This window comes from Ostrinia furnacalis, unplaced genomic scaffold (assembly GCF_004193835.3).
Source record: "Ostrinia furnacalis isolate ACB-3 unplaced genomic scaffold, ASM419383v2 OfSCF2409, whole genome shotgun sequence".
In the NCBI taxonomy this organism is placed as follows: Eukaryota; Metazoa; Arthropoda; class Insecta; order Lepidoptera; family Crambidae; genus Ostrinia; species Ostrinia furnacalis.
In genome coordinates this window covers 315,987-337,062 of record NW_021132648.1, presented here as the reverse complement: position 1 = coordinate 337,062, position 21,076 = coordinate 315,987, and the positions used below count along the sequence as shown (strand labels likewise).

General features: G+C 40.3%; 4 protein-coding genes across 4 annotated transcripts; all 4 read left to right on the top strand.

Moving 5' to 3' along the window:
- The first annotated feature begins 981 nt into the window (after window positions 1-981).
- On the top strand, window positions 982-4,205 carry LOC114355453 (transient receptor potential channel pyrexia). Its single transcript, XM_028308295.1, has one exon. The coding sequence runs from the start codon at window positions 1,012-1,014 to the stop codon at window positions 3,958-3,960; it is 2,949 nt and encodes a 982-aa protein (XP_028164096.1). The 5' UTR covers window positions 982-1,011; the 3' UTR covers window positions 3,961-4,205.
- A 3,341-nt stretch (window positions 4,206-7,546) lies between these two features.
- Window positions 7,547-12,270, top strand: LOC114355442 (trypsin, alkaline A-like). The gene is made up of 2 exons (XM_028308282.1): window positions 7,547-7,717; window positions 11,989-12,270. The coding sequence occupies exons 1-2, from the start codon at window positions 7,547-7,549 to the stop codon at window positions 12,268-12,270; spliced, it is 453 nt and encodes a 150-aa protein (XP_028164083.1).
- Window positions 12,271-14,458: 2,188 nt separating this feature from the next.
- Window positions 14,459-17,870, top strand: LOC114355441 (trypsin, alkaline C-like). The gene is made up of 4 exons (XM_028308281.1): window positions 14,459-14,507; window positions 16,333-16,510; window positions 16,919-17,174; window positions 17,559-17,870. The coding sequence occupies exons 1-4, from the start codon at window positions 14,459-14,461 to the stop codon at window positions 17,868-17,870; spliced, it is 795 nt and encodes a 264-aa protein (XP_028164082.1).
- A 1,436-nt stretch (window positions 17,871-19,306) lies between these two features.
- Window positions 19,307-20,974, top strand: LOC114355467 (trypsin, alkaline C-like). The gene is made up of 4 exons (XM_028308315.1): window positions 19,307-19,399; window positions 19,525-19,702; window positions 20,057-20,312; window positions 20,573-20,974. Exons 1-4 carry the CDS (start codon window positions 19,318-19,320, stop codon window positions 20,882-20,884), a joined length of 828 nt encoding a protein of 275 aa, XP_028164116.1. The 5' UTR covers window positions 19,307-19,317; the 3' UTR covers window positions 20,885-20,974.
- The last annotated feature ends 102 nt before the right edge of the window (window positions 20,975-21,076 follow it).

Below are 21,076 nucleotides of genomic sequence, written 5' to 3'. Positions count from 1 at the left end.
TGAAGAATCGGCCGAATCGAATCGGCGTAGTATGCGCACTCCCATACATGCCCATACTGATCAACTGCCCGACTAAACTATCGGCCGACGAAAAATCAACGGTGTGCGCCTACTCTAAGTCCTAGACAAAATTAACATTCATTCATGACAGTTAATTGCGAAATCGTTTCACTTCAGCTGTCATAGCCACTCAGCCGGTTATCCACCCAAATTTTACCTACATTCTATTGTTTTTAGAGCACGAGGGCATAACAAACTCATAACAAAACCTTCATGAACAAAACGAACAATAACAGAAGTGTCAGCGCATGTCGCAGACGCTCCCGCGCAAATATTTGTATATTTTTGCGCACGCGCAAACAACCGTTTGTAATGAGGTTGATGTACTGTCATCGGGATGAGAGATGTTACAGGGAAATGTAGGAGTCGGGAATTTGGCTGAATGTCTATTTATGAAAAATTGCTGTAACTTGTCATATTTTTGTCACAATTTAGACATGTTTTTACGTCAAAATAATGTATTATTGACATCGGTCACTGAGTTAGAGTGAGTTAAAACATGAAATTATGTTCCTGAAGTAATCAATAAAATAAAAAATCGTTAATTGAAGGAAACATTCTGTTTATCTTGCTGATCATAAGTGAACATCCTTTAGCTGAAGTTATGATGAGGATAAGGTACATTATTATGTTGGAATTCTAGAGTTTGATATGAAAATGACACTGTCGACTAAGGTATGAGTTGCGGTCATCTACTTTAAAAACCACATAATCAACTGACCTACATATACCACCCCAAAACGCACCGTCTGGCCGCACCCTAAGTCTACGTTACATCACAATCGATTCCCAGAATAAGAATACCACTTGACATGCAAATTACCTTCTAATTGCGCGTAATAACAGCTTCATAAATCACGTCAAATAGTTGGCTTATTTGACCAAGCGCTAAAACAAACCTGATAAGATAGCGAGCAGATAGATGCTTCAGCCGTCAGTCACGCTCCAGCCATGGACAACTTTGGGTACCGAGAGATGGGCTGGCCAAAACCGCTGCAGACTCCCGCGTCGACGCCCACGAGACCGCGTATGGCCAGGAGTTTCAGCTCGAGAAACCGCGAACCTGAAGAATTTCCTCTTAACAACTACAAACATGTACGCAGCATCGACTTACTGGAAACTGCACGCGAGCCAGGCAAGACAAAGGAATACCTTTTCGTCGGACCCTCACCGCCAGCCGAAGATGCTCCCAACATGTATCACAGTTTTGATGTCCTCGCACCCGACCCTGACGCACGACTGACAGAAGAAGCAGCACGGAAGGGGCTCTGTGAACGCGCATTAGCCCTTGGAGCGGGAAGATTCTTTGACGACGTCGAGTGTGGGTTGATCACGGCCGACAATATCGCTGAACACATCAGTTCAGCTCCTGAAGTGGTTGTGAATCTAACATTACTTTGGGCAGCATTTTTGACTCGCGATGAGCTGCTGCCGATGATTTTGGAAGCGGGTGCCGATATTCACAGCTCAGAACCGGCTGGGTTGACGGCTTTGCATTTAGCTGCATTTAGTGGTGCGGGGAGAGCTGCAGTTTTCTTGATATCTCGTGGTGCTGATGTTGATTATGCTCCTAAATATTTCACGCCTCTACATTGCGCAGCGTTTGGGAATTCATTGGAAGTGGCAGAAGTGTTAATTGCTCATGATGCTTCGTTGCATGCCGTTGTGCAAAGGGCTGGCTGTGAAGATAACCTTGTTCACTGTGCAGTGCGAGCTGATGCTGTGGAGTGCATGGAGCTGTTCATCGAAAGGGGAGTCGACCCTGGATATGCAACATCAGGAGGTTTGAATGCTTTACATTTAGCAGCGGAGCTTGGTGCTCAACGTTGTTTATCATATCTTTTGAAAGAAACCAAGATAAGTGTTAATGGTGTAACTAAACAAAGAGATAAAGAATCTACAGCCTTGCACTTGGCAGCTGCTAGAGGATACGCTGAGTGCGTCGAATTGTTAATAACAGAGGGAGCAAAGGCAAATACAAGAAATCACAGAGGTTTTACAGCTCTTCATCTTGCTGCCCGTTGTTCAAGTTTGGAATGCGTGGAAATTCTATTACGAGATGGAAATGCCGATCCTAACATTGAAGATTTTGATAAACGAACACCATTGCACGCCGCGGTAAGCCGTTCAGAGCGTGCTTGCGATATCATAGATATACTTGTAAGTTGGGGAGCTCAAGTAAATAAGAAAGACGCTTATGGATACTCGCCTTTACACCTCGCTGCAATGGATAGTTTGACACAATGTGTTGAAACTTTAATATTTCTGGGCGGAGATGTCATTTCAAAATCGAAGAAAGGTCACACAGCTTTGAGCGTCATAGCTAGAAAGACACCTAAATCACTGGCAATTCTACGTCATAATTTGGACAGTGGTATATCTTTGAGTCGTTCATCGGAGGGTAATGAAGAGGTACAAATTGAATTTGATTTTGGCAAATTGTTAAAGTTTTCTTATCCTAGGGAGATAACTTATTTAAACAGTTTGATAGACGAAGGTCAAAAAGACATATTATTGCATCCACTATGCTCAGCGTTTTTGTTTATGAAGTGGCGGAAGATAAGAAAGTTTTATTTGGCGAGATTAATCTTTTGCTTCCTGTTTGTGTCATTTTTATCAATTTACGTTCTTACTGCTGTGGTGAAAACGTGCAAGGGTAAATATTCAAAAAAATATGGGGTACCTAATGAGCTATGTCAGAAGCAGTCTCTATTAGGAGTAATGCTGAAACATAATCCGATTGAGTTTGAACGATGGGTGTTAATGGGGATTACAGCATTTGAGATAGTCCGTAAATTGACTGGTATTACTGGATATTCTAGCATTTATCAGTACTTCACGACATTTGAAAATTTGATGGAATGGTTTGTCTTGCTTTCTGTGTTTTCGCTTTACAACATCGATGACGACTACAGCTGGCAGAATCATGTTGGAGGATACGCCGTTCTTGGAGCTTGGACTAATCTTATGCTCATGATGGGTCAGTTACCAATGTTTGGCGATTACGTAGCAATGTATCAAAAGGTTCTCACTGAATTCTTAAAACTTCTCTTGGCTTACGTTTGCCTGTTGTTAGGTTTCACAATTTGCTTCTGCGTCGTGTTCCCAAACGAAGAAATGTTTTCCAACCCTTTGATGGGCTTCATAAGTACCTTATCAATGATGGTGGGAGAGCTAAATTTAAATATTCTCATCAACGACCCACTGCAAGACGACCCACCTCTAGTGTTTGAATTGTCTTCGCAAATAATATTCATCTTGTTCCTTATGTTTGTCACAATTATCTTGATGAATTTGCTTGTCGGTATCGCTGTTCACGACATTCAAGGCCTAAGAAAGACTGCAGGGTTGTCAAAACTAGTTAGACAGACCAAGCTGATTTTGTTCGTAGAAATGGGTATGTTTAGCGCTTGGCTACCAAAATGTCTTCACAAATACGTTTATAGAACTGCTTTAGTCTCTCCCGAAGCTGGAAAGGTAATATTGAGTGTAAAACCGTTAAATCCAAGAGAGAAACGATTGCCGACTGACATAATGATGGCGGCGTATGAATTAGCGCAATTGAATAAGATGAAGTCTGGCAGATCTGTTAAGGAAATGTTGTATAAAAATAAGTATTCGTCAAAGTTTAACAAAGAAAATCAATCGAGTGATCCTAATTTCAATATAGAGATAAGAGGAATGCAAGAGAAGATGGACCAAACAACGTTCAATTTGAAGAAGATCGATCAAGAATTGAGGCATTTAAATATACTTTTGTCAGATCAGCAGAATTTACTGCACAGCGTGTTAAAAAGTACCGATGTTGTTCCCTATAGGGCACCGCACGCAGCAACCCCGGCATATGCTGAGTCACCAGCACCTTTTTTCTATGCCAGTATTTCTAATACAAATAACTAGAAGCACTGAAAGAAGTTGATTATTCGTCAATCAGGGTATATTTTATTTCAAGCAATTCGTTTAGTTTTCCGGGAGGACTAAACGTGATGTTGAATCGAATTGATGATATCGAATCTAATATTTTTAACCAATTATGATAAGAAATGTTCATGCGTATGTAAGTTAAGATTAACACTGCTTGTGTAAGATTTGCTTGAAAACATGAATTTCTAAATTATTTGATTGGCTTAAATCCTCTTTTAGCTGTGCAGTATTTGCTATAAAATCTTTATACATACAATTTAATGCCAAAAGTATGTGTGTTTTGTGTGATAAAAGTATGTTAGTGATACGGAGATTATAGTTGGTATTTTAAGAAAAAGATTGTTATGTTTACAAGTTCTGACGCAGGTAGTCAGCTCACGTTGAATAGAGGGGAGCGATGTAAGCATTTATTAATAAAACTATATTTTACAAAACTTATGTATTATTTTTAAACCACAATGATTTTAAGATCATTTTATGTCCAAAATAGCGACCTGCCCCGGCTTTGCACGGGTGCTAAATATAAACCTTCCTTTTGAATCACTCTATCTATTACAAAAACCGCATCAAAATCCTTTGCGTAGTTTTGAATATTCAAAGAGACAGACAGACAGATAGCGAAGCGATTTTTTTTATACTATGTAGTGATAATGAATTGACTAACCTTCAAGACCGTAGACTTTAACTTCCATATAGAACAGAATAAGTACTCTTTAACCGACTTTAACAAAAGGAGGAGGTTTTCAATTCGGTTGGTATTTTTTTTTCTATATGATGTACATCGATTACGCCGTGATTTCTGAGCCGATTTACGTGATTCTTGTTTTCATCGATGCGGAATAGTTGCCATTTGGTCCCATAAAAATTTAATTTGATTTTGTTGAACAGTTTTTATTTTATGAGCATTTTTTACAAACAATGCTCAAAACTCGATTCATGATTGTTCTGTGATTGCCAAAATTTTTAAATTCCACCATAGTTGGCTAGGGTTTTAGTAAACCCTCAATACTTGAATCTGAGTGGAATTTATGAAGCGTTCTGGAATACAGACCTAAGTCTTTGTCATCAAGTGAACTGCCACCTAATGATAAAGACAAGCTCACATGTGCTAAATACTTAGCAGGCATGAGTGCACAGTGACATATTTTACCAAACCGCAATCGTGTCAAGTTCGGCCAAGTGCGTGGAATCCGGATGCTGTGTGACATGGGCGGTTTGCGCCCGCCCCAATAACCAATAATATCACGACACTCTTTCTATAATAAACACTTCATTCTAGCCCTGAATACTGACCTTCATTGGTTGGGTTTTTATAGCGGTCAAGCTGTAGATCCTGGCTACACAGGAGTTGTAGTGGTTGGAACAAGAGGTGGGAATAATCCCCTAGCCCTGAATATGAAGTTAGTTTACAGAATAGAATACTCGATTGTTTATGTGCATAAAACATGGTATTTGGCTGTTAGATTCGCTTTTAAACCAATAAATTGTCAATCAATGGATTTCACAACTGATGACGTCCTTTTTACCCAACAAAATATAAGGTAGAGTCGCAATCAGGGTTGCAGACAGTAACTTGAAATCAATCAAGACTAGCAGAAATATGATGTCAAATTTCGTGTATTTGTCTTCACATTTCAATCCCTGCATTATCCCCAAATTGAAGCTTTTCCACATTCCCCAATCAGCTTTGTGTTCCCCGCAGTTTGGGGAATTCCCCACAGATTGCCAATCATAGTCGCAATTCAACAGCTCATTCAACCCAACCCACCCCCCCCCCCCCCCAACCAAGGAACCCCCAAGGAAAACGCAAACGTGGTCGCCCCAAGCAAACTTGGCGGCGCACTGTGGCAGACGAGGCGAAGAAAATCGGCAAGACTTGGNACCCCCAAGGAAAACGCAAACGTGGTCGCCCCAAGCAAACTTGGCGGCGCACTGTGGCAGACGAGGCGAAGAAAATCGGCAAGACTTGGAGCGAGATCAAACGCGAAGCTCAAGATCGAACGCGATGGAGGACTGTTGTGGACGCCCTCTGCCCCATCTAGGGGACATAGGACCTTAAGTAAGTCAAGTCAGGCTGTGAATATCATGAATGCAAGCTCCTTTTCTTGAGATCACGAAAAATTTTACTCAGAATACTTTAGACTTGGAGAAAGCCTATAAATATAGTAAGAGTGTAGCTAGACGTATTGAATGATGTATTTATTAGACGATCCATGACAGAGCGCGCATCAATCTGCGCCGACGCACGTCGCGCGTCGCACGCGCACAATCGGCTACAATGTAGCTAATTGATCTGTTTAGCAATAGGTTCAATTAACATTTCGGAGATGAAAGATCATGTACCACGCCGAATGCTACCGGGGGCGATGTTGCTGCGATGAACACGAGTAATCTAGGGCATTCTACTTGGTAGGTATGTGTACTGTATTGTATTGGTATTGGTATTAGGGGGCGTCCATAAATTACGTGAGACTTTTAGGGGGGGAGGGGGTCCAGAAAAACCTCACTTAATCTCACGTGGGGGAGAGGGGGGATGTCGAGAAATATCACGTAATTTTTTTCCACAACAAACAGAGTAAATCCTCCGTCTGCCTTTGTGAACACAGGCACAGTTTTTAGATTCGCAGTTTGCTACCAATGCTTAAATATTAACAAAATGTAAACTAATAGTTAAAAATTGTACTAAAAGTTATTTTTTTACGCAGGTCGAGTTTTTTATATAAAATCTAATATTTTCGTAGCATGTATTATCTCATTTACATTGCAAATAGGCATTTTGGAAAATCTCACGTGAAATTAGGGGGTGGGGGAGGGGGTCAGGAAAAATCTCATGAAATCTCACCAAGGGGGGCGGGGGGGTTAAAAATTAGCCAAAATTGTCTCACGTAATTAATGGACGCCCCCTTATTAGGTATTTTAAAATGTATATTAAGGAGGTACGTATTCGTTATTTAGCTGCATAGTAAAAGCTTCGCTTACTTTGGAGTTCCTTAAGTAATAAACTGGTGTAACACAAGTTCTAAATCTTTACTTTTTAACTTAGTTTTGAATGTACTGCAGGTCTAAGATCACCTTTTTTTGAAATTTAAAGATTATACAGGGTGTTAGGTAAATGGGTATATGAGCCGACACTAGCCCATGTTAACATTGTCATATAAATGGTATGGTGAAGTCAGAAAATTGATATCTTCATTTTAATTATTGAAATTTTCATACAAATCGGAATTTATTTTGTATGAAAATTAAAAAAAAAAATGATGATATCAATTTTCTGACTTCACCATACCATTTATATGACCATGTTAACATGGGCTAGTGTTGGCTCATATACCCATTTGCCTAACACCCCGTATATTAGAAGATTTCAATCTAGGTAACTACATATTTTATGAGGCACGGGAATTCAAAGCCACTGTCCTTTTCATTTCCGCGGCGAACATTAGCTGCTCTAACTATAGGGTACAAAAACTATCAAATAGTTCAACTGGCCATCTATTTTGATTGCCATCCAATGACTTGTTTAACCGTTTTTTCGTTTAAAATTCGAGGAATGAGTTAAACAATGATTAGAGGCGATTGGCGTTCCGGAACCGGCGAAGTAAAGCGGCACGAGCGCAGCGATTACGCCGCGATCCCGCATTGCAGTGACCTTGCTGTGCAGGGTACTCTTGACGAGAAAAATTACAGGAATATTTTCTTTTTCTACGTTGTCAGCCCTTTAGCCGACGAGATGGTCAGACGCGGTGAGGAAGACGGTGGGCGGAAGTCTGCATCGTGCGGTCCACACAGCTCATGACCGCGGTCTGTGGAGGAACACTATTATGTGGTCGCGATCCTCATCAGTGAGGGGCCGAGGAAGAAGAAGACAGCCGGACAGCCCTTTAAAGCATCATAACAGCTCGACCATGAACTGGACGATGCATGGGTTTTTCGGAAGAAACTTGGCGAAGTTCATGAAGAGCCAAACTTCATGAACTTCGTTAAAGTGAGTGAGTCTACCTACATCTGAGTCAAAATATGTGGCTAGGCCGTTTCACAGTTGGCAGTTTGGTTACTACATACATGTAGCGCTGATTTTTCAATCGTCGGATATCTTTTAACTGAAAAATAAATTTGGCACATTGACAGTTTCACTATGGAAAATATGTCAAAATGACAAATTTATTCTTCAGGTAAAAGATACTGACGATTGAAAAATCAGCTCTTAGTGGCATAACATGCAAATTTCTTGAATCAGAATCTAAAACTTTGTCTAGAGAAGGCACAGTTTGTGGCTAATCTCCATCTGTATGATGTAGAAGTACACAATAAGTGATTTCACATTTTATACTACCCTCATTCTGCCATCGCCTGTACTCTGTCAGCAATTATGAGCAGCGTGCGCGGGCGCAGCGCGCTTTTTATCAAACGCGCCGGCGCGCCGGTAGGAGTGCGGCAGGTACATTCCTAGATCTGACTATGTTGGCTGACGTACAATTGGACTACAATTTTTTAATGTCAGAGAGTTTAGAATGTGCCTACAGCACCGCTTGATCAAAATCTTCAAAAATTTCGTGCCTGAGCGCACTACAAAATAGGTTAGCACTGTAAAAAATAAGGCAATCAAGAATAAGAATTTAATTCAGAGTTATAAATTCAAATTCAAATTATTTATTCAGTACATAGGCCCTATTCTAGGGCTCTTATACACGTCCCAAGGGCTCGTCATAAGGGCTCGTTCCCACTGTAATCCAGATTTGCGGGATCCAGTAAAACTCATAAAAACTCATTTTATTTTTCCCAGTCTTAAGACTAGTGTTAGGGTTAACCCTAACACTGCTTCGAGACAATAAATGGGCCAGTGCTGAGAGGAACCAGCGCAAAAAACTCAGGGAACAAACAAGCCCTAACTTAGAAATCATCAACTCCCTAACAGCGATAATTGACTGTGTGAACGACACTTTACCCGAGGCGCATTGATCTATTGATAGTCAACAACATATTAGGCCGAGAGTGCAAGAACTAAAACCGGCGTCTGACGTTGTACGGACTACAGCACATCAACCTAAACACAATGGCGTCTTATCTCGTTGTAATACAGGCTATTTTGCAACAAAAATGTTTAGGTTGATGTGCTGTTAACTCTACGTTATTTGTGGTACCGATTCAGTACCGGTATTAATAGCTGGCTCTTTACGAGTGGACACACAACTAGGTATTTTACAACTGAATCTGTGTACGTACTATGTAGTTATTTTGAAACTTTGTTTAGTTCGCTTGTTTCTAAAATATTACGGGAAATGGTTTACGCAGAAAAGTAAAGCAAAATATTTGTAGCCTTTTCTGAGCATTGTGTCTTTTTATCAAATGTTATTATTTATCGAAGTACGAAATCAACAACTGAGTAATTCCAAAAAGGAGTCAAAGACTAAGGCTGGATTGCACCATCCTACTTTAACTTTGACAAACGTCAAAAATCTGTCAAACTTCATACAAAAAACACCGGTTATCGTCAAAGTTACGGTCAAAGTTAGGTGGTGCAACTCAGCCTAAGATAGTTTCTAAGCAACTAAGAACGGACCATCGATAAATCGGATGATGGTAACCAGTTCCTGAGGGCTATGGGAGCCTGGGAGCTTGACACACTTAATCCTTCAGTTGGGACGATAATATATTTCAAGAAGTGGGCATTTATAGACTGTGAACTATGCTGAAGGCAAAATAATAGCTAATCTAGTGATCATCTTGACCATCATTCATAATTCCCATGAATGGCGTGGTAAACTCAAAAAATCTGAACTTGTCCCAGTCCAGAGACGTTTCAAACATACCTGAGGCATTCCGGATAGCGCCTGCGCAGCCATTTTGAGAATAACGAGTAATTGCTCACCAGTTATGCGGCACGTCTGCAGGCCAGGGCTGCCGGCTCCATGATTCTGGTCGTACCTGTAATGTTGAATGCCATTATAAATTTTAGGGCACATTCTTTGAAAGGTACCATGTAAAATGCTGGTGACTATAGTTGACACCTATACCATTAGCTTGGTAATGAATCCTCTTGAGTAAGGAATAAAATTAGGTTGAGTAAGGAAAAAATAATGAGTAGGATGAGTACGGAATAATCCATTCATGGTAAAAGATAAAACTAATAATACTGAATATAGTTTGTAATTATTTTATCGTTTTTTAAGCAGAACAAAGCAGGTATTTGACTGTAATCACACCGGGATGCAGTCTAGGATGGAACATACCTGCCCTGTAAGTGCATATTCACTCTCGCTTGAAGAGGTCCGGATTATAGTGTTTGGGAAAGACAGCACCACTCAGCAGACAATGTTTTCGAAAAAACAGCCTTTTACTCCAAAATGAACACCCAGCTCGTCTTAAGGTACAATTACAATATCTGTCTACCAAACAGTTAGTAAATAATAATGCTGCACTTTCAATAAGTGAAGCTCAAGAAATCTACCTCATTGATGGTCCGGTCCTGGCGCTAAGAACCCTGCCCATTCCCATTTCAGCATGCTAATCTGTTTGTTATGTCATCAGGGTAGATGATCAAGTATAGGGCAACCCTAAATTCTACCAAAGTCTGTTTATTTATGTAGTGGCTAATAAGTCATGTAGCAGCGAAAGTCTCATTAGGTTTAGATATAGCGTCCAGGTATGTTTTTGATGCAAATACACCGTGCTAATCATACTTCGTGATGTATGAGATTGAGGTACAACAGGCAGTGTATGTAGTAGGCACTGTCAACCCAAGTTTCGTGATAAGGGCGAAGCTTTATCTTTATGGATCTTGAATTATAATAAGAAACTAGACGTTACTTGTGCTTTATTGAAAAACTATGATGGATTTCAATATACACACGGCCATAGTGTTAACTATCCATTTCCGTTTTTGCTCTCGCTGTCATCAAATGGTGATTCTTTGCGATAAAACGAGACAACATGACCGGCAATGGGTAGTTAACATGTTGCCGATAGTACCTGCCAAGCTAGCTAAGAACTTGTTTTACAAATAAAACTAGAGTAAAGTATGATTGACCGTGTTGTCTTTTGCTTTTACAGAAGTTATTTCTTGGTGGTATTGATTAAGATTTTTTCAAATGACGATTTAGTCAAATCACGTCCACTGCTGGACAAAGGCCTCCCCTCAGGCAAGATCAAGTAAAGAGTTAACTTAATTCGTATGCTTCAAAAATGATGAAATGCACCCTCTGCCTGAACATTAAATTCCAGGTGGGTCGTTCCACCAGTTAAATTGGATCGCCCACCAAAATACAAATAACCTGAATTCCCCGCACGAAAGTGTAACTGGCGTGAGGTGCGCACAAACATCAAATATGATCTAGTTGTATTAATCGCTGGCATATCGCTGCGCTAGCGCAGGTATGCGGGACTAGCGATGACGTCTATTTCGGCCGAACATTAATCAGTGGGATCAGTTTCAACACTGCGCTGATCAAGCTGTTTGGACTATTGGACTTGATGTGGGTTCGGATCTAAATCTTGAAGGAGTCTTACCCACCTATCATTCCACTGCTGCAACTCCTGTGTAGCCAGGATCTACAGCTTGACCTCCAATAAAAACCCAACCAGTGAAGGTCAAGTTTGTCCGGAGGAAAGTTAAATGTCAATGCAGTCTTATTTGTCTGACTCAATATTATTCAAGCTCTGCTGATCTGAGGAGTACCGAGAGCGGCCCTCCAATGAATGGGCCTGGGCAAACACCGCCAGCTTCCGCCTGTGGGGGTTTTTAAAGATGTCCCCTGCGCCGGCCCAGAAAATTATCCCGACAGCCCCCTGCCCATTCAATTGTGGGTTACGTACGAATTGCCCGACGAGTTGATGAAACCTGTCGTGCACTAAGACTAAGGGGGTTTATCCGGGAGGGGGGGAGGTGGGGTTCTTAGTGCAACTGTCCTATTTATTTAGAAAATGGATTGTTTATTAAGGATAATGAAAAATAACAAAATCTTTGTTCATTAACAGTATTATCGGCCGGGCTCTGAAGTGCTCTAGGACGTGCAAGTCTTCACAATCAACAATGACCTTTGCCGTGAACGCTACGAGATGCTCGACGACCCTTGGTACGTCGTGACCGAGAACATGATCTGTGTTGGAATCCTGGATGTGGGAGGCCGCGACGCCTGCCAGGGAGACTCCGGTGGCCCTCTCTACTTCCAGAACATTCTCATCGGAGTAATATCCTGGGGACATCTCTGCGCTAACAAGACCTTCCCTGGAGTCAGCGTTGCTGTATCATCATACATAAACTGGATCGTAGAAACCGCAGTTTTGTAAACTGATAATTCTTTGGTGAATAAAATAAAAATAGATTCCGATTTTTTTTGTGTTTGATCCTTTCAATTTTCTTTAATTCGCCATAATTGTCCCACAATTACTGTAAGTGCGTCTATCTTAACACTTGTTTGGAATATTTGTGTCTCAATCTCCGGTCATTTATAATAACTCCAAATCACGTAAATAAACAATAAATAGTCAGTTTCTAATCCTTTCATAATAACTCAGGCAACCATTTCTTAATATTCAATATAGCTAAGAATTTAAATAAAGTGCCACGAAGTTTGTAATACTTTGTTGTATTAGATTGTCGTTGTTTTATTTTTCTATCTAACATCGTAGACTGTACTTTCTTTGCCAAAAATGTATAACTTACACATTATATCTATTTATTTTAACGAACTACTTATGTATTTCCTCAAAATTGACGGATATTAAGTACCTAGTAGGTAGGTACGTACGTAGGCACGTAGTTTAGACCTAAGGGGGCGTCCATAAATTACGTGAGACAATTTTGGCTATTTTTCAACCCCCCCGCCCCCCTTGGTGAGATTTGGTGAGATTTTGCCTGACCCCCTCCCCCACCCCCAAATCTCACGTGATATTAAAAAAAAACCGAAATTTAATAGTTTTGGAGTAATATAACTGAGAAACATTTTTTTTGTGTGCTTTAACGTTGTCGCTAACGAGTGCATCAAAAAGATCTATAAAGTTAAAGATTTTAGTTCTTGAAAGTATCTGCTAGGGACGCTGTTGGTACAATCATAACGCAGTCGCTAGCGGATGACGATTGTGTAAAGTCGCACTAAGCCCACTGATTACGAATAGATCCAGAAAAACACGTGTAGTGTTAGTACTAGGGTCACATTGTTTTTTTACAGAAGTACCTAGTCTAATTGTTCCTTTCTACAAAATCACTAATAATCTAGCAAAATCGATTTTGATAAAAATAGAACTTGTTTTATAATTTTCTTAATTTCGTCATTTACTCTGCATTTTAGTATTCACACATGCAGACGGAAGCATTTTTAGTTTTATTTGTTTAGACTGTATAGAATAAAATGACATTATCATCATACAAATATCATTTTTTAGTCCTGACAAGGAACCCTTAATAATTGTAGTTTCGATATGTCTGGCTGTCTGTCTGTCCGAGGTTTTGCTTGGAAACTATTGGCACTAGGGAGCTGTAATTTTGTAGAGGTATGTATATTAATCACGCCGACAAAACGGTAGAATAAAATTTTGAAAAAAAAAAATTGTTTAGGGTAGCTCCCCTACATGTAAAGTGGGGATGATTTTTTTTCGTCTTCTACCCCATCGTGTGGGGTATCGTTGGATAGGTCTTTTTTGACCTATCCAACGATATGGGTTTTTAAGACCATTTTTCGATTTAGGGATCCGTTTGCAAAATATTTAAGTTTAAAGTGCAAATTTTTGTCCGAGTAGGGCGTCCCCCCCGCTAAAAACTAAACTGTTGGCTTGATAAATCTGGAAAAATTCAAGATTATAGTGCTTTTTATGAACTTTCAAGGAAAACTATAGCGGTTAAGATAGATCAGGTAGTTCATGAGTATCTAATAGTCATTTTACTCATGTATTAATAAAAAAAATTCATACCAAATAAAAAATCCTTAGAAGAAAATATTAAAAGTGACTTTAGATGAAGTAATTGCTTACTTCTGAAATATATTGTGATAACGACGGACAACTACGGAACCCTACACTGCGCGTGCCACGACACGCACTTGGCCAATTTTTTTACTTAAGATTTAACCCACTGGCAAACTCTATTTCTCTATTTCTTATGGAAAAAAATACGTGATATTTCCCGAGACCCCCCCTCTCCCCCATGTGAGATTTGGTGAGGTTTTTGTTGACCCCTTCCCCCCCCTAAAAGCCTCACGTAATTTATGGACGCCCCCTAAGTTATATCTTGGAGCTCTCATCTCAAATAATGGCGGCTGCGTAGATGAAGTAAAACGACCTTAACCAGAACTGCGATGGAGAAGTTAAGGAAGTTATGGAGGAATCGCAACATTACCAAAGCCACCAAAGTTAGACTGGTGCGAGCGCTTGAATTCCCCATTTTTCTTTACGCAGCAGAGACGTGGACAGTACGCGACTTGGAAAAGAGGAAGATAGATGCTCTAGAGATGTGGTGCTGGAGGAAGATGCTCGGGATACCATGGACAGAGTCCTGTACCAATGTGATGTGACCATACTCCAGGAGCTTGGTATCACTCAGCGTTTGTCAGCCGTAGTACAGTCGAGCATACTGCAATACTTCGGACATGTCTCAAAGCAGGATGATAATTCCATAGAGCGACTGATCGTCCAAGGAAAAGTCGAAGGAACCCGATCGCGTGGCAGGTCACCTATGCGCTGGACTGACCAAGTGAAATCGGCAGTGGGAGACGGCGTATGTGACTGCACCAGACAGTCTGCCAATAGAGAGAGATGGCGGGAGATCGTGCGAAGAGTTGTATCCGCCTCTACAACCGATGTGAACTACGCCTCAACGTGACCACGACCGCTCTGCCAAGAGCGAAATGAATAAGAAGAAGTAGTGTAATAAGAACCTGGGTGCGGGCAGCGCAGAACCGTTCGTTATGGAAATTATTGGGGAAGGCCTTTGTCCAGCAGAAGACGTCATTTGGCTGAAACGAACGAAGAAATAGGTAGCTATTTATTCTATGAAAATTTAAATACAGACTCCTGCAGTTATAAGCACGACGACAACTAAACTCTGTGTATTATATAGGTTTTGTTTTACAAATAAAATATGTCCAAAGTCCTAACGATTACAATCACGAAGTTTCCTTAAATTTTATCTCATTCATGTCAAAATGAAATAATAATTACTTATAATGTTTACGATGAAATATTTATCAATATTGACTTTTAAGTAGGTGTTATTGAACAATAGATACGGATCGAATATCGGATTTAGATAATATTATGAAACATGAGCTGTCTAGTTTTTAGAATTCCTTAATGTATGTAATGGTATGGAAAAATACCCATTACATCTTATCATTATTAAGTCACACACACAACAGCTTTTCTTTTAGAGTTTAAAGGCACTTTTCCTTTAGTTATAGTTTACAAAAGCTAAACGTGCAGTGGTTATGTGCAGTTTATTAATCTAAGGCAGTTAACGACGACATTGTCGTTGAAAGCATTCAGATTTCATTTCGTTTGTAAAATAGCGCCTATTACAGCTTTAAAGCTTCGACAGATAAGCAATGCCCATAGATTCTTATTAAGAAACAATTTTCAGTGTACGGAACTTAAATCCGGAGCTGAAATTGACAGGAAGTGGGAAATTCCGTTTTTATTCATAATGTTCGTAGACGGTAGACGTTATGTTGGATTAAATAAATTATATTAATTTATACTGGGATAATGTTGATGAATTACATAACACTAACCAACGATATAAATATTGAACTCGATTATTTCGTATGGGTTATTCTACATGGTGGCTCGCAACATTTACGATGGCACGTTTATTATCTTTGTCTTTGCTGGTATTTGCAGGTAAATCTACTGTTTTTAATTCACCCTTAGGCCTGCTATACACGGACAGCTTGAAGCAGCTAGTGGTAGCGGTTCCGTGTACCTATGTGTGTACGTAGTGTAGGTACTGTAGGTAGTTTGCTATGCAGTCGCAGTTTGAAGCTGTCGGATACTAGCTGCTTCAAGCTGTCCGTGTGTGTCCGCGGGCCTTAGAATAAATGTAACTAATTTTGGTTGGTAGGAAAAATTTAGTATTTGAATCATAGCGCCTAAATTTCTTTTAGACTTTGTGCGCAACCAGATTTCAACAATAAATGTTAAGTCTAGTCTTAACATTCTTATTTACCAAAATGTCAAAACGAATCATTCTGTCTAGGTGTTTTTAAACACACTTTTACTCGTATTAAATCCACGTTTTCCCCAACATCTCAAGGAGCGATTCCAGTTACTGCAGCCTACCAAAGCCAATTCTATTCTGGCATGTTAAAATCTTCTGGTGCTACTTATGATCATCATATCATTATAATTCTTCAGTTGCAGGAGCTGGTTTGGCCTCTGAGAGAATTGTCGGAGGCCAACCGACTACCATCGAGGAGTACCCCTGGATAGTGCAGGTGGAAGCCTTCTTCCCCTGGATCGGGGAATGGGTGAAGTATTGCGCAGGCAGCGTATTGAACCAGGCGTTTGTCTTGTCCGCGGCGCATTGCTTTTACGGATCGTAAGTCTAGTAATGAAACAGTACGAATACCTACAACCCTTAACTTAACTGCGCACCTGGCTGATGTGACGTAATTTGAATCATTCGAATATTCATTCCAAAGTATTCGAAATTCGTGACGCATCACAACGGAATAGGTTTCATACATTTGGTATGAAAACTTTTAAACTTATCTAAGTGTTGTGTCTTCTCGTCATGGCTTCTAAGTGTCACATTTTAAAATGTATGAAACCAATTCCGATCTGATGTATCACGAGCTAACGACACAACGCGTCAGACAAATACGTATAAATCCACCTCTCTATCTCAAGAAAAGAAAAGATAGACAAGTAAAAAGGGCCTTAAAATAATTTGAAATAAGCGTTAAACTGCCCAATTTACCTATTAATAAGATTAAACAAATTTCAGTTTCTACGCCCCAGAGTTTCGCCGTATCAGAGCTGGCGCCACCTACCAAAATACGAGCGGAGTCCTGGCCAATGTTTTGAGCGAACACAACCATCCCACCTGGTTAACATTTGCTTTTGAAGGGGATATCACCGTTGTGAGGCTGTTGGACTTCATTCCTTTGACTCCGGTCATCCAGCAAGCCACCCTCATCAACCATGGTGCCATCATTCCTGACAATGTTCCAGTGGTTTACGCAGGCTGGGGAGCAATTGCGGTAAGAATAACCTAATCGCTTATTTTGTAATTTTCAAATAAATTATTGTTATTGTACAATTCACAATCCTAATAGGTTGACGTCCGAAAACCATGTATTTCTTACCTTTACGTTATGTGATTACCTCTTACTTATCCTTCTAGTCCCAGCTCTCACCCCACTACTGCGAAACCTGTATAGCCAGGAGGACAGTTTGGCTGTCAAGGAAACCAAACTAGTGAAGGGTCCAATGACAGTTCATTCTCCTGGCACTAAACCTTAACTAGTTCTTTCTTAACTGGTTCTCATTGGTGGTCAAGCTTCACATATTATAGGAGTTACAGTGGTGGAAGCATAAGATGGAAATAGTTCCATAAAATTAACGAAACTTTATTGCCTGTACAGGAAAATGGGCCGAGTTCTCAAGTTCTTCAAGCCGTCCAAGTCTACACTGTCAACAATGATATGTGTCGAGAAAACTACGCGACTTTAGATGAGCCTAACTTCATCGTCACCAAGAACATGATCTGTGCTGGTATCCTCGACTTGGGAGGCCGTGACGCCTGCCAGGGAGACTCCGGTGGCCCTCTGTACTTCCAGAACATTCTCATCGGAGTGGTATCCTGGGGAAATGGCTGTGCTCGCGCAGGCTTCCCCGGAGTCAACGCCAATGTCGCTTCATACGTGAACTGGATCGTAGAAACTGCTGTGTTGTAGAATATTTCATAATAAATGATTTCTGTTTAAAAATGATTTGTCTTAATTTTCCCTGAAAGTTAACGGGATACTCATATCATAACTGGTATTGAGAAATTTAAAAGGTAAAGTTGGAGAAAGAAAAATTTGGTTGGTTCAACCTATAGTTGAACGAACTATAAAAAACTATTTGAACCTAATCACAAACACCCTTCGAAAAATGGCTAAAATGTATTTTGGTAGAAGTGATCCTATCAAGAGCCATGTTTACATTGTAGTCCGATACGTGAACCACCAGGTCAGGCCATCATCAATGAATTATCAGATGTTATCTTTATTGGATTTTAAGTAGGTTTTGTTGTAACAATAGATTATGATCCGAATTACGGATTAAGATAACATGATAATACAGGTTGAAATTTCCATTAAGGTATTTTTTCTTTATTTATGATGAGGAAAAATATCCGTTTAAGTTTTTTATCAGGTACACACGTTAGGAAATTCTTCTGGACAAAGGCCTACCCCAATGATTTCCATAACGATTGGACCTATGCTGCCCGCAACCAGGATATTCCCACGACCTTCACCAAATCGTTGGTACACCTAGTGGGGGGCCTGCCCACTCTACGTCTTCCGGCCCGTGGTCGCCACTCGAGAACTTTTCGGCCTCAACGGCCATCATCTCTACGAACTATGTGCCCCACCCACTGCCATTTGATTTTTAGCAATTCTGCGGGCTATATCGGTCACTTTGGTTTTCCTGCGTATCTTCCTCATTTCTGATCCGACCACGAAGGGAAAATTCTAGTGTTTGTAACAAAAATCCTCCTCTCCGGCTTGACCGCATCTTATTAAATTTTTCTTACTATTTTACTTTCCCCTAGGTCAGTGTTTTTCAACCTGTGGGTCGCGACCCCCTGGGGGGTCACCAAGCCTCTGTAGGGGGTCGTGAGAGGTGGTAAAAACTACCTCAGTAAAAGAATCAGTAAAGTTATAATGATAGAATTATCCGAAATCTAATATCCAAATGCATAAATGTTGTATGGATTGAAATATTCGGTCGGTCCCTACTTTGTACCATTATAAAATGAATGAAAAAAAACGAGCGGTCAGGGGGTCGCAAAATATTTTTTTCATACTAGGGGGGTCGTGTCATGAAAAAGGTTGAAAAACACTGCCCTAGGTGATAAGGGTTTTTACGCGTACTGCAAGTGTAATACCTATAATTTTTTGTTGTTAAAGGAATAGAGCCATAATTTTTATCTATTGCTTCTTAAATACCCAATTCACAGATTACTACTTCGTGAAATCCTATCTTATGTAGGTGCGGAACTTGGAAATTCGTAGTAGGTAATTCAAGATTTCATTAATCATTTTCTCGGATTTGTGAGATTATATTTGTTTTATTTATTCCGGGATAAGGCTCATCAGTATAAAACAATCAAACGAACAGTGATATAAATATTGGATGTCATTATTTAAAATTATAATCGTAACTGGCACGTTCGCGATGGCACGTCTTTTAGCTCTATCTTTGCTGTTTCTTGCAGGTAACTATTTTAATTTTATAATTATTTTCGTTTTTATTTTATACATTTTTGTTTTTGTAATTACAAACAAATCTCGTAATGCTTTTTTATATTGAAATTTCACTTTATTCTTCTTCTTCTGGTAGGTGCTTGCTATGCATCTAATAGAATTGTTGGTGGAAACCCGACTACCATCGAGCAGTACCCTTGGATGCTGCAGGTGGAAGGCCAGGTGATCTGGAGCGGAGCTTGGGTCCAGTTCTGCGCTGGCAACATCTTGAATCAAGCATTTGTACTGTCTGCAGCTCACTGTTTTGATGGACCGTAAGTTTCGGTTTATTCATAAGTAGATGTCTAACCAAAAGACTGTTTGGATTTAGGCATTTATTAGCAGTATCAATTATAAAATTACCGCAATTCCTTTGATCAAAATTCTTCTTAATTTTCAAGTTTTAACGCAGTTGGACACTTTCAACCAATTTATTTAGGTATAGCTGAAAATCTGATGGACCGACGATATGAAGGTCACGGAAAGAGCCTGGATGCGGGTAGCGCAGGACCGGTCGTTATAGAAATCCTTGGGAAGGCCTTTGTCCAGCAGTGGACGTCATTTGGCTGAAACAAACGAACAATAGCTGAAAATATTGAGATTTATGTATTGTTTTGTTACTACTCCAGGCTCTACGCACCACATCTCCGTCGTGTGAGGGCTGGCACTACTTATCAAGAAACTGGTGGAGTCCTAGCCTACGTGGATACAGTATTTAACCACCCAAGCTACGGCTTGATTGGTTACGACGGTGACATCACAGTCGTCAGGCTGTCGAACTTCCTCCCTCTGACCCCGGTCATCCAGCAAGCCACTCTCATCTACCAAGGAGCTGTCATCCCCGACAATGTTCCAGTTGTTCACGCAGGATGGGGAGCGATTGCGGTAAGAATGTACCTAGGTTGGATACTATAGTTTTCGAAAACTCTTGATTCTTGGTCATCTTTTTCTAGAAACGGGTATCAATAACTATCATTGATAACTAAGTATTTGGGATTACTGTAGACCCAATCTTCCATTTGCCTCTGGCAAATTAGAGAGGGCCGTGTTTCTGCGGTGGAGACAAGAAATGACCTGATGACGATTGTGCTATTTAGGCCATTGAGAATTAAAGTACTAATCAATCTTGCTTTTTCAATTTGCAGCACAATTGGATAGATTCCGAAGTTCTCTTGGACGTCCAAATCTACACAATCAACAATGACCTATGCCGTGAACGTTACGAGATGCTCGACGAGCCTTGGTACGTTGTGACCGAGAACATGATTTGCGCTGGTGTCTTGGACGTGGGAGGCCGCGACGCCTGCCAGGGTGACTCTGGTGGCCCTCTCTACTTCCAAAACATTCTCATCGGAATAGTATCCTGGGGACATGGCTGTGCTAACGAGACCTTCCCTGGAGTCAGCACTTCTGTAGCGTCATACGTAGACTGGATCGTGGAGACTGCCGTTTTGTAAACTTCTTAAGTTAATAAATTATCTGATCTAAGTTGTGTGTTAATAACCTACCTACCTATAAAATGCACATAAAGTTTTTTGGAAACTAGATCTATTGTCGTTATTGCACTCCACAAAAAAAATACAAAGACAAGATATCCAAAGGATAAAAAGGCAAAATTTAAGAGGTCTTTTTTCTAAGACGCGATTTCT